The 14,440-nt window shown below is 37.5% G+C and overlaps 1 protein-coding gene across 1 annotated transcript in view; it reads left to right on the top strand.

Annotated features, from left to right (window-relative positions):
- The window catches only part of TSHR (thyroid stimulating hormone receptor), a 56,657-nt gene that overhangs the window by 23,240 nt on the left and 18,977 nt on the right, over nt 1-14,440 (top strand). Inside the window, exons 9-11 of the mRNA XM_077784407.1 lie at nt 994-1,068; nt 10,502-10,576; nt 11,724-11,798. Of these exons, the coding sequence (XP_077640533.1) occupies nt 994-1,068; nt 10,502-10,576; nt 11,724-11,798 (225 nt within the window). The remainder of the gene's footprint in view (nt 1-993; nt 1,069-10,501; nt 10,577-11,723; nt 11,799-14,440) is intronic.

The following is a 14,440-nucleotide window of genomic DNA, read 5'->3' as shown; positions in this document are numbered from 1 at the left end:
CTCTTTATGAACTTTGTTTAAACAAAAATTTAAAGCTACAATTTCTCTTAAATGAATGCATGTCTGTGTACTCTTGATAGCCAGAAGTAGAGATTTTTTTCTCCCTGTGCTGCTTTCCCACATGAGAGAAAAACATTTTAATTATGTGCTTAATTGCAAAGCTAATTGTCAGAAAGGCATTATTGAATAAAAGAAGTTTTATAGGATATTCAAATGTAATTGAAGTTTCTGGTTTACACTCTTAATAAGGCAAATACACTACATCTTGGTATAAGGGCTTCACCTGGTGTTTTCTGCTGACTTAGGACATATTGAACATCCAGTTTTTTTAAGGTGAAGGATAAGGAACATTTTTTCTGGGTTTAGGATGAGGCTTTGGGGTCACATTCACGAGTATCTCACAAACACCTGGTCTGTAGCTCCTCAAAGTGCTTTCTCCACAGCTTCTCCACACAAAGGGGCATCCCACAGAGCTCTCTGCCAGCAGCCCCATGTAAAGCACAACTCCCCTGTGTAACACAGTGCCTTTCCCACCCTGTGCACCCTGCTGTCCCACTGCCACTGTCACCACACAGCTCACATGTACCTGCACCTCCTGTGCTCCCCAGTGCCAGCTCCTGCAGCACAGCCTCACCTCAGTTTCCATTGCCTTACCTGCTCCTGGTTGTCCTCTCCTGAAGTGCCCCACATGTCACTGAGCTGCTCTCCAGCAGCAGCAGAGGACAACAGGGGCAGCTGATGGGCAGCAATACAGGGGATGCTGAGGTTAGAAAAAAGCGAAGGTGGAGAGAGGGAGAAGGAAGAAAATAAGGGCTGGGAGAGGGGCTCATGGCTGGTGCCAAGCATTGATCTGATTAAAATCCTGCTCTTTCTGAGTGTCATCATAGCTGAATGAGAAAAATAATGAGATGCCAAATGAAGGGGCACCATGGGCACTAGCTGTGGCTTCCCAGTGTCTCAGACCTGTGTATTTTTCTGTTTGCTGGTGTTTAGTTACATCTCTATAGATGAAACACTTCAGAGTCTGGAGGCCCATTCCTTCAACAGTTTAAGCAAAGTCACTCACATGTAAGTATTCTAATTAAATAAATAAATATAGTGATAAGATAAATTTGGAATGTGTGAAAGTAACATACATTATGATGTTCATCATTCCTGTCTCCTATGTAGCTAAATATTCCTTTTTTCATTTCCTTTCTTCATAATGTGGGTGAGTCTGTCTCTTTTTTGATCTTATTTCATTGTGCTTGTTTTCCATACACCTGTTTGATTTCCTTCTGTGTCTTCCCATAGAAATTTAGGTAATGTAGTGAGAAACTAGTGGGAGTGCATCATGAACTTGATGTCAAGTTGAAATAAAATGGCAACTAAGAATTATTTCTGTCAATTTACTGCAGGTAAAACAGTAATATAATCATCAGAAATAAAATCAGAAGGACCAAAGCACAAAGCAAAATGGCACTAGCTGGAGACATGAAGAATGAGTAATCATTCTGAAAGTGCACTAGTAAAATGAATTGTGTTTATATGGTTATGAAATGGAACAAGAATATTGTGTAAAAAGTCTTCTGAGAAGTGTTTTTGCACCTTTTTGTTCTCATGTTCAGACCAATCCACACCAAGTGACACTCTAAGGGCAGTTACAGAACTGGTGGGATGAATCCAGAGAATTGTCATCCATCACGACCCTGTCAAAATGAGAATGCAATGGATTGAGTAGAGAGCTCCATAGGATCCATCCCATATCTGGTACTCTTCCATGTTTCCATTACTGATCCAAAGAGGGATTGGGAAGTGTGCCACTGTTGTAAAGCTCAGCTGAATTACAGTTTGGCATATTTCAGAGATTTTTGTTTGCAGAGATTCCATGGGAGAGGACCGTTCGTCACCATGAATCCAGAAAACATGGTCAGAGAAAAGTCTTGTGTCCAGAAAGAAAACATGCCAGAGGCAGATTTATTTTTTAAGATTGTTGCAAGAGGTGAAAGCTACCACCCATTTTCACACTAATGTTTGTAAAAGTAATAATAATGTTAAAGTTGATTAGATGAGACTCATGGCAGCCTCTAGGAAATATATTCCTATGGCTGGTGTAAATAAACACTAGAATTGTTTTCCTGAAGACATTGTCTCTACCACTGCAGGCCTTTAGGGCTTTATGATCTGAAATTCCATAGATCTATTTAATCTTCACTCAGGGAAACAGATTGAATTAGATGATGATTTAACACTGCTGTATTTTCTATTATTTTTTTTTCCTTTTACTTTACACAGTGTGAATCAGAAAGACTAACAAAGTTACAGGAGAAACATATAATTATTTTAATGAAGATAAAGAGAGAAACTAATGCTGGAAAATGTGACTCCTCTAGAGTATATGAACCTGACTGGCATATCTAGAAGCAAAATGTGAGGATCCTGAGATCTGCTTCAGGCCAACAACATGCTCCAGTAGTATTCCCAACTTTCACAGCAAGGCTTTGGTGTGATATCAGTACTTACCTTTGGTTATAATATCACTTCCTATTCTGTAGATGTTTTATTCCTAAGCCGGTCATGTCCATGTTCTCTCTTCCTCTCTCCCCCGGTTCCCTTTGTCTCAGCCCCGGCTAGCTCTCATCCTGGGGCGAGGGCGGGCGATGGAGGCACCCTCCGCCGCTCCCAGCTGGGGTTTGGAGAGTGCCTTTGTGGGTTCCGGGCAGCGCTAGCAAGCCTCGCGGTGGTGAATGAAGAGCGGATCCTGCTGGGGGCTAAGTCCGAGTTTATTGTAGCCCAACGGGGCCAAATGTCCTAGAACGATGCCAGCCAACAGGAACAAGCACAAGGTGCTTGCACTGGCTTATAAACTGTAAGGGAGGGGTATCCAACGACCAATGGGGATAGGGATAGGGGGTGGCTCCGGGATGGGGGGATATGATGGGGTCCAATGGGGGAAAGATATGGGGGGAGCCCCAGGTCCTCGCCCAATCACCCGGTGCCCTGAGTAGAAGCTTCTGGATGGATGGGAAGGGGCACCGAGTGATAGACAAGGCACCCGGGGGGGGTAAAATGCCTCTTTCAGGGTGATGGATAGATACTGGGAAGGCGGGAAGGGAGGATAAGGCGGGAAAACTGGGGATAAACCAAGTTGCACACGGGGGTACAAAGGAATAAACCAATACATAATACAGGGATAATAAAACATATACATAACGCAACTCCATAGTTGTGTCTTTAAAATTTCTTGTTTAACACAAATGAACATTTAATAAAACATTTACTGGCAGCACATTTTATCAACAATAAATTAAGCATCTTCCACTATGCACTACAAATTCATCTTATGGTGCTTCTTTTGTGGTTCACCATATTAGAAATTAAAGATAAAATGCTCCAGAAAGCTCCAAGATCACACCCACTCCAGCCTCCGGGCCTGGATGTGTTGTCCATGACTGGGAAGCTGCAGGTCTGTGCAGGAGTCAGCAGAGTTCACAGGCACCTACTCTCATGTCAGCCCTGGCACAGGCTTGTGGGGAGGCCACGGAGGAAATGCTTCCAGTTCCACTACACAAGGGTATGGTAGTGTGGGACCCCTTGTATTTCTTGTAAAGCACTTCCAAGAGAAACTGTAGACAGACATACAAGATAACTTTTTTTTCTGCACAAGAGCCAAAAATATCACATAGAACAAGACATCAGAACTCTGCTCACAAAAGTTATAGGAAAACCCCAAGACTTTGCAGATAGCCCACAAAGAAGGGTCACTACCACTTAAAAGTGCTTACCAGGTTTATAAAATCTGTTTGGAAGTAAGGCACATGTATAATTTAATCAAGGAATATCTAAGTATCTGGCAAGTTAGGCAGTTGCATACAAGCTGTGAAAGAAAGCAATTTATAGATTGATAATTTTTGTGAATTATTTCTATAACTCCTGATTTGTTAAAACCTATCACTGTTTGATTTACTTTCCAAACAGCAGGATAATACAGGGATAAATGTGCAACTTGTGCTAAGCATTAATTTAATGTTCTCAATTTACATAGTATTCTTAAAGTATTATTGCTAAAATAATACTAGGTTAAGATTATCACAAAGTACTTTAAAGGAGGTTGAGATTAACAGTTTTGAAAAGTCATTTCACAGAGTTTTATTTTTGCAACTTGTTTTTCTTTGAACTTTCATAAAGTGCAGCTTTATGTAAATAATCTTTTTGCCCTGAAACTTATACATACAGTTTCATTCTCAAAACATTTGTTTTTAGACATGAGAATTTTTCAAGAGAAAGTTCAGTGTTTGTGTAAGGGAGAAACTAATGCTTTGCTTTAAGCCAAGTGTTATGTGAATAGGCATCCTGTGTTCATTATGATCTGCCTGCCATGCTTAGTTAGTGCACTTCAGCCTTGATCTTCAGCAACCCATTTTCTCAGTCCTTATTTGGTACATGTTCCTCTGTCCTGACTTTCTGCTCCTTCCAGACCTCAGCTCTTTAGACATTAGTCATATTTTTATGCATCTATGCCTTTCAAGTACTGAGCAACTTCTGCAAACTAAGGATACTGACCACCTGATGTATTTTAATGAGCCACATGTCATTTTGCTGGTAATTAATGGCAAAATTTCCACTCTATGAGGATATAAATAAAGAACAAACTTCTTGGGTTTTTTTTTCTCCCCCATTGTGTTAAATTGGTCTCACAATGGTTTCTTGTTTCTTCTTTTTGTATTTACCTTTTTTAAGTACATCTGTTTACGAATTCAGCTCTCTCTCATACAATTACATTAGTATGTATTTTTTGTAAATGAAATTGTGAAAGGGTCTGATTAACAATCAGTGTCTCTGTGTAATTGCCTTACTAGTAGAACTGAAGCTTTGTAACATTACACTATATAGAAACCTGTTGTAATTAAGTGCCTCTTTCTCAGGAAGACATTCCTGCAAACAGAAGCTCAGAACCTCATTATTTCTTTTCCTCCTTTCTCTGTGTCTGGCTCACCCTCCCCTGGTCTCCCTACTCTTCTTCTCTTAACTCATAAAGCATATGAGTTATACTACCTTATAAAAAGCCCTCTCAGCACTTGGGAACAAGGCCAAAGGTTATGGTTCAAGTGGCTTGCCCTCATATATGTGACATAATTTGGAGAGCTGGTGGGGGACTCTGCAGCTCTGCACTGAGACAGAACCAAGGGCCAGAGCAGCCCCAGCATCCTCTGGGTGAGGGCTGCACTTCTCTTGGATAGCTCGTGATGCCAGGCCATGGGATTCAGCACTGCAAGAAGAAGAGAGAAGCAACTGGAGAGGAAGACTGAAGAGATTTGTGGGGGAGTACTGTGTACATGCAAGAATTTCAGAGCTGGGATAAGTGCTGTGCAAAAAAATCTTTTTAAAATCTGCAATCTGGAGGTAGGGAGTAGACTGTTGGAGCCTGAGCCAGTTTTCTGGGGCCAGTGTGCAAAGGCTTAACAGGTGCATGCAGATGAAATAACATGGATGGTTTGGCTGCAGGGGGAGAATAAAACATGGAATTAGATGCACAAGTGAGAGAAGGTAAAGTAGCTACTAAGTCTCAGAAGGTAGAGAGGGGGACCCAGGTTATTACAAGACAATGAAAAAAAGATTATTTAAAACATTTCACAATTGTTGACCTGGATATCCTTAGTCTTTGTAGGTATCTCAGCACAATATAACATGGTTCTATTGCTACTCTAAAGCCAGATTTGCAATTTCTGAATTTTGGGCTTAAACAGACTCAAGAATGTATCAATATTGCAAGGCAGGTATGAAAAACACATCTGGTAAACAAAATTTAGATTCCACTTAAATAGGTAAATGTTTGTGCTTCTTTTAATGTTACCAAATTTGGATAGAATTTTAAGTAGCATATTAACCTTTCTGAAAGTTAGCTGGCAAACATATGTCTCAATTAATTAATTAGCCCAATATTTGAATAGTTCTTACTATTAGTTTCATTTTTAGATTAATTTGGATTTGAAAGTAGTTATAGCTTTGCAACTAAAGATAAGCTCAGAGTTATTTGTAAGTCTTGACACATATCTTTATATCATCAAGGGACTTTCTCTGCACATCCATTCTTGATGCAATGAAGTTTTTTGTGTGTTTTCATTAAAAAGGAAAAGTGAATTGCTGTTCTTGGACAGTCAGGTGGTGATTTGATTGTGACCTAGTAAATTTTTAATTCCTAGTCTGAGTGCCAGAACTAAAATTTCAAACATCGAGTGTTTTTTAAAGCACAAATAAGCCAGTTTTTAAATGGTTTCTGTACTTACAAGAATAGAGTTTGTAAAGCAACTTTGAATACTTTTGTAAGTACTCCACTCTCTTAGCTTGTGGGTAAGTAGCACCGTACTTTTTTTTTTTTTAATGAGCATCTCTAAGTTAGTTCAGTTAGGACTGAAAAGTGAAATGACTGTTCAGCGCACCTTTTGCCTTTTTGCATCAATGGTCAATAAAAATGCCTACTAACTGTCTCAGGTTTTCTGATATCTTTAAAGCACTTAATGCCCAGAAGGACTCAGAATTTTAACACTGCTGTATGCCATGATTGTTCTATTTGTACAGCGTGTCAAAGCTGGGTTTTGACACGCAAAAGTTTGTGTATCAAAAGTAATTTAAAATCAGCTCTCACAGACACTTAGATTTCTGGAAACCAGCTTATTAGGCATTTAAAGTATACTCTTTGGCTTTTTCGGTATTTTAGGCAGCTTAAACTACTAATAGTTTTCCTAGACCTGCTTTTTAAAGAACCATAACTTTTTAATTTCATGAGTTTCAATATTTTTAACTCACCAATTCATAGAAGTCAAATGATAAAAGTACAAACGCTGTTTAATGAATTTACTGATAATCAACATGTTCCTCTATCTTTATGGACTTTTTGGAATTAATCTTTACACCATAACAGTCTTTTGATTGCAGTTTGAAAATTACAGTCATATAACATTTATGTGCCTTTGAGTATATTACTCATGATTGATTACTGTAAAAGAAATTGTGAAATGCAGTTTGTCCTGTTAATTGATGAGATCAGAACTATTCAAATATCTTTCCTCCTTACAGGCTTAACTTCATGGGCTCTAATATTAATGGAGCAATATATACACTTTAAATCTGTGATTTTATGGAGGAATTCCTTCCAGTACTCTAAGTCTAATTGTGTTTTAAAACAAGGACAGCAGCGCAGTTCATGAATGGAAATGAATTTGAAGATCTGTGGGAAGGCAAGGGTTGGAAAAGAGAAGATTGGCAAGACGAGAGAAAAATAAAGCAGATTAGAATTGTTTTCTTTCAGAAACCAAACTTGCAATGAAGAGATGTTAGAAAACAGTGTCAGAGAATTCATATATCTGTGTTTGTTTTGGTTATTTTTTGTCTACTAAAGAAATGAAATTTTCTCACAAGATAACAGAAAATTGTGAAAGACTTCAAAGCATTCTTCTTATAGACTTGGAGCCTCTTTGTAAGCAGGGTAAGGAGATAAGAAGTGCAGGAGATTGTAAAACACAGCCCAGTGAAGATTTGCACGTGTTCCAGGCCCCCTTTGATATGTAAGGAGCACTCAGGCATCAGTGTGTTTTGTCCCTGCTAATATGAGCCTAGCAGTCCATGTGTCTCTACTTGATTTTTTTGAATCCTCCAGCCAGCAAGATGATGGAATGAATCTACTCTTTGCATTTCAGCTGTGTGTCATGGTCGTCTTGGTGTTACCTGCATTTATTTACCCACGGCACACAAGATCTTTCTCCTTTTCATCCAGATAAAATGAGAGGCCATATATTCAGGCCAGTCAAATGCAGGATGCACATTTGACTGGACTAGAAGTAGGGAAGATTGGATTTCCATCCTCTTTTTTTTTTTAAGTGTAAAACTCACTCTTGTCAAAACGCCTTTTATTTTTATACCTCTCTCATCTGTTTTGACAAGACACTTCTAAGCCTGGCTGTCTGCTCCACAATGGCCCTTTTCTTCCTTTTGGGCTTTAAGGCACCTCTGCAATACAAAGTGTAGGATGAATTGCAAGTATGAATACAGTATATATTAAGCATACTTCTTTTTGAATCCAAGCATTACCAGTTCAAGAAAATTGAACAGCAGGGATATAAACCTTTTCCCAGTGTTCAGTTGAATCATATTGATTCCCTCACTCACATTATTTAAGATTTTCTCTCATTACTGTGTTGTCTCATCTTGCTGTTTAAAGTATTTTATTCCCAGATTAATTAGCTTTTCATTTACCTTTTTTAATCAGCAAATGTCCTCTCATGGCCCAATTACTTAATAAATTTAAATTGTCTCATTACATTATTTTGTTCTTTTAATTTTAGTACCATCTGCTGATTTTGAATTCTTATTTCCAGTACCCTTATCCAAATAATTTAAGCAGAATACTATGAATAACAACAAACCAAAACCTAAAGACTCTTTGATACTCCAATGCATTATCCATTTCCAGGCTAAAGGCTGAAGACTGTCTTTCCCTGGAATATGCTTGGTCCACAGAGGATTATCAGGCCAGGAAGCTCACAAGTCCAGCATTTTGAAAGCAGTCATTGATGGAAAAAACATGTCAGTTAACATTTATGAAGCAAATTCCAGTGTTGGGAATGTGATAGCTACATAACTAATAAAATAACTGGAGAGAAGCAAGAAACTGACACTGAGAGAATTTCTTTTAAATACGGAAACACAGCTACAGTTCAAAGTAGCTAACAGATGTGAATAGTTGAATGCAGTACTATAGTAGCAGTACTAGAGCAATTAATGACATCAATTTAACATGCAAGTTAAAGGGGAATCCTCATTTCCCTGCAGTGTTTTAGTAAACAGAGAGAAAACTTATGACTAGAAAGGTGAAGCAGAACTGTTTTGTCAGTACAACAATATATGGAGAGATTGAAGTCTTTGTACCAGTGTCTACATAGTGATTTGTCTACTAACTTCTGCCTCTTTTCTCACTTCTATTTCTTAGACAACTTGTCTGGGTTGATTTTATCCTATTAAAACAATTCCAGAGTTAGAGGTAGTTTTAAATCCCTATTTTCTGATTCTTATATTATATAGATTACTTGGCACACTTAGGCCATGGTAAATTAAATACTACTGGTTTCTGCCCACTGGGTCTCTGTCCAGTAGCAGCACTTCTTTGACTTAAGGCTGGAAGATCACCCACATAACCTGCACCACCATACCATCTAAATCTGTCATCTTTATCAAATTTCCCTATATAAATAGCTAGAAATGTTTTCTTCAGACCCATTGCTCCACTGCTAGTATCAGAAGGAAGACTAGCACCATTCTTTCAATATAGTTTATATTTTAAGAAAGGCTGAGAGTTGTTTCAGCAGTGTTATGAGACCAGTGTCCAGAGCTGATTTAAACAAATAGAAGCAAATATGCAAAACCATCCATACCCTTCTGGAATCAGTAAAGAGTCCAAGAAATTAAAATAATGCATGTGATTAAATAAAATTTGAAAATTGGTAGGTCTCTTGAATCTAATTAATACTGAGAATTTTGGTAGAGTCTGCTTGATGCAGCCAGACTGCTGGTTGTTGTTATAGATAGAAAATAAAGAAATCTGCTAGAAAACAGAGGAATTAGAAATATTGAGGGAAATTGTACTATAGGAAGAGACAAACATTTCAGAAAAATGAGGAAGAGTAATGACTCCTGGCAATGATGGTGGTGGCTGAAGGGGCAGCAGCCTCACCAACACACCTACAGAAAGCACCATCATGGCCACAGCTGTGATTAGTGTCAGGCTGGTTTTTCAACATGTGCTGACTAAAAAGCCATTTGCAGACCAAGCTGTCTCTCGGGTAGAAGTGTTGAAAGACTTAACTGTGGACAGGAGATATAAGGAATGAAATCTATGTTATGTCTTGCCTTGTTATAAAACAAAGAGATATGCTATCCTCTCTACTGCTGGGCATGCCTATGTAGTGAATGCTGTGTCCAAGTCTCAGAACAAAGTTGATTTAAGTCACTGAGCCATCTCTTGTTGAGTTCTGTAAAAGACACAGGAAAAAATAATACAAAATACTGTCAGACCCATGAAGAAAGTAAGCAGAAAAATGGCACATAAAATTATAAGGTGCATAGATGGTTGTAATTTGATAGGATTATTATATAAAAAGACTGAAGGTTTTACTTTTGTTCTTTTTACTGAATGTTGCAGACTCAAAAGCCTCACCATGTTCAAAGTAATAGCCATTACCACAGGATATTTGTTTTGATTTTAGGACCATGCAGACAAAGGATTTGTAACCAAATCTTAGGTACTTCTTATCCCCTTGCTTCAAAAGGCCAGTCCCCAGGATGGCAAGATGGCACCTATCCAGATGATAATGCATCATTGTAAGATTGCTCTGGCCTTGAGCTAGTGCTATCCAGTACAAAAAGCTTGTTGCAGGAGTTAGTTCCCTGAAATTTCATTTTAATATTGCTGATTTCTGTTGTGATACATTATTAAATATTAATTATCAATATTCCTTCCTTTTTACAGTGAAATTAGAAATCTTAGAAACTTGGATTACATAGATCCAAATGCCTTTAAGAACCTCCCACTTCTGAAATACCTGTAAGTATTCAGTACCTGTAACAGATTGGCACTTAAATCTCACAGATGGCTCTTTACATGATAGCAGTTTTGTTAGTTTGCATTTGATTTTGGAGCTGACTGTCATTTTTTTCCCTGTTCTTTATTCTAATGACAGAAAGCCAGCACAGGCAGGGGTCAGAACTCTTACTACTTTTGTGAGAAAGGAAAACATATTCACAAATTCCTCAGTAGTTTTCCCATTTGTCTTATCTATTAAATATCTAGAACACACTGATATTCCTTAGCAAAATTCCACAGCTAGCTCTTTTCTTAAGTGCTGTCTTACTCTATTTTTGTAGGAAATAGAGGAAAGAAGGGACACAACAGATATATACATGTATTTAGTATTTATTACACATTTACACAGGGTTTTAAAGCATACCTATCAGCCAAATGTGAAAAGCTCACCTGTAGATACCTGATTTCATATGACCTCTATGGCAGAAAGAAATCCTGAAAGTTTCCCATGATTTCCTAAAGAAACTTCTGTGATTTTGAGTAATATTTGGAAGAAAGGCCTCCATGTGTTGGTGGTGGGGGCAGTGGCAAGGAGGAAAGATTTGTCCAGGTTTTTCCTATAGATGTGAAAGCAATAAAAAAATAAAGTAGCAAAAAATTTCGTTTTAGGAGAGCAGTTTTAAAAATTGAGAACTACAATTATTTTCAGTCTACAGGAGTTCATAAAGAATGGACTTTAAGCACTTCACATTTTAAGACAGTTTCCCTTTTTAGAGCTATATGAACAACTCTTAGCCTCAATGAAAGATAGAGGATTCAGGGGTCCAGACTATTAACTGAAGTAGCTTTAATGTCCCAAGTTAAAATAAACCAGAGTTTTAATTATTTTCTTCCTATCAACCTCAGAAGATGCTTCCCTCTGCAGATATGCTTGGCTGTCTTATTAATATGTGTTCTCATTTTTTAGATTCTATCATTTATCATAAGTCTGGCATTTTTAATTTTTAATATTGTTCTTCAATCCTTCTGTTTTGGACAGCTGATTATAAATTAATTGATTGACAATAGAGAGAATGCAATAACCATCCTGCTCTGTTGAACACTTCAAATACATTGCTTGTTGTTCTTCAGTGATGCAGTAATTCTTTCTGTTTCTCGTGTCTTTCAGTGGTATTTTTAATACTGGACTCAAAGTATTTCCAGATCTCAACAAGATCTATTCATTTGATGTGAATTTTTTGCTGTAAGTATCTGTCCTCACAGCTGGTTAGAATATTGCCATCCTCAGACCACAAGAAAACCTATAATGAAGGTTTCTGGTTTTGAGAAAAATATCATTTAACTCTGACAAAGTGGTTTTCCTCAAGCAATATTTCAATGATCATTAGCACAAATCTAGAAAACGCCAACTCACCTAGCACTACACATTTGACCTGAATTAGAGACATGATACACAGCACGTTCATGATACACAACTTCAACAGGCCCTTTGCTTTTATTTTGGTTTTTGTTTTGCAATGGCTGTGCAATACCTGAATTAATATGAAGTCAGAATTGTGTGATGTTAGAAGGGTGTATGAGCTGGCATACATCCTTCTAACATCAAGTCATCCTATCAAAATTCTTCAAACAAATTTGTGCTGGCATGGCGAAGCAAACTGCAGAACAACTTCTTGAAGAAAGAGAATGAGAATGAAAATGGGGACAAGGAGGTCTCCCACTATTATCCTTAGAGGCATTTCAGAAACAAAAACAAATAAAATAAGCAGGAGTTTCTTGTTATTTAAAAAGCACAGACAATATCCACATGTGTTAATCTAAGGCAGAATTTCGGTTTGTAATCAAGCTGAGGAGGAAGAGTACCACACATACTTGCAGGCTGACACAAGGTAAAAGTATCTTGGTCACTTCTTGGTCCCAGAGAAGAGTTAGGAATCTTATATTGTAGAAGTTTTCAGCTGGAAGAGGCTTGAATGCTGGATGGGCTAGGCAAAAGGCAATTAAAAATGAGAAGTGTTATGTTAGAAGGTGATTTGCAAAGATGTGATTGATGATCCACTGCAGGCCTTGTTTCAGTGCTGCTAAGCAGTGTTTTTGGTCAAGAAGGGTCAGTTCCCACTGCATTCATGGTCTGCCACTGGCAAGATGAACTCGAAGAAATAGAGAAATGCTGGTTGTTTTGCTAAAAAGTATAGACCTGTAGGAAGCAGTGAGATGTTCCCTTCCAAGGATCTTCTGAGAGCAGAAATAAGTTTTGTTCTAACACATATGGACCTTGGCTGTAGGCCTCCAAGATTAAAACCCAAGTCAGAGCTCTGAGTGAGATGTAATAACTAAGATCTTAAGAACTATTAGGGAGTTTCTCAAAGATCAGAAGGGCTTCAGCTTGGATTGAAAACTCTGCTAGATCTACTTCTACATAGCAGAGAGAACCAAGAATTGAACAGGCTAGAGGAAACAAAGCAGTTTATACAACCGTCTTTGTTCTTACTTCCAACTAACTCAGTGCCTTTCTAAGTGGCAGAAAGCGAAATATTGTTTTACTTCTGTCTTGATATTTTTTTTTTATAGCGGTAACTAACAGAAGATAAATATAGGTCTTATCTGCTGCACAGAGTTTTTAAAGAATGGATCTATACTTTCAAGGAAGATATTTCTATTATATATGTTTCTAAATATTGCTATTCAATTAAAGAATTTTTGTTTCTTCAATCAAGGAAAAAAATGTTCTTCAAAAATAATAGGTTTCTAAATAATGAATAAGGTATAGCTTGGGGGAAATCCATTCATTATGTTACTATTTGCCTTTGAGGTCAAGCAACTTACAAGTAAACATATATTTAGAAAAAAATGAACCAATCTGCAAAAAGTCAAACCCAAATAAATTGTGGTGGAAACCACCTATCAGGAAAAATTACTTGGAATGAAAATGGTTGTAGTATAATGTGAATAATGGTTATAGTATAAATGCGAATAATAATGATTCAGTGTTAGCACATATATATGCACAAATGTAGCACAGAAAAGGAATTAAGTTATTTCTGGCACATGGGTAATTGTTAGGACTTCTCAGCCCATGGACTTTATGCATGGGCCTTATTAGGCCATTCCTAATCTGTAAGCTGAAGAAAAAGAAACCTTTGCAAAATATTTTCATTCCCAGACTATACTAATATTCAGAAAAAAATCAGAAAAAGGGCAATCAAAGGCTTTGCTCTGCCCTTTGTTTCTACCAGCTTTTTCCTCTCTCCTTTCTCCAGTTTAGTAACAGTAAATCTCTTTAGTTTTCCTTTCTCTTTTTTGTTACAACAGAATTTTGGTCTGAAGATACATAGTATTTACTAAGACTGCAGAGTAGGATTTTAAAAAAAATGTATTTAAGAAATGAGTAGTGAAACACTCCTTTGGATAAGAGGTGAGAAAAATCAGTAAGTTATTTCACTTACTCGTGAAAGAGATGTGCCAGATACACTTCTGTAAAGTAAAATGCCTCTGTCCTGAATAATGTAATATCTGACATCTGAATTTAGAGAGCAGGATATCAGCTCTAAAGCCACGTGGGTTGTTCCACTGACACTGCAGCTAATGTTTACTCACTCTGCTAATTCTCTGGCTCATGAGACCAGAGACCTTTCTGTGATATTAGCCAGTTATCACACAGGCTGGCACACCTCACCAGAACTACAAAACACATTTACCTCACAAGCTATCTTCCTGGGTGCTGGAATATGCTCAACTCTTCATCCTACATCTATCTTCTGGCCTTAGATATAACATAACAGGTTATTATTTTTAAACTTATTTATTTGAATAAATAGACTTAAATTTATAATATAATAAATATGGCAATGTTATTTATTTTATAATATATTAATAATAAAGTAC

Source organism: Lonchura striata, chromosome 6 (genome assembly GCF_046129695.1).
Source record: "Lonchura striata isolate bLonStr1 chromosome 6, bLonStr1.mat, whole genome shotgun sequence".
NCBI lineage: Eukaryota > Metazoa > Chordata > Aves > Passeriformes > Estrildidae > Lonchura > Lonchura striata.
The sequence above is the reverse complement of the archived record's forward strand: the minus strand, read 5'-3'. Positions and strand labels throughout refer to the sequence as shown.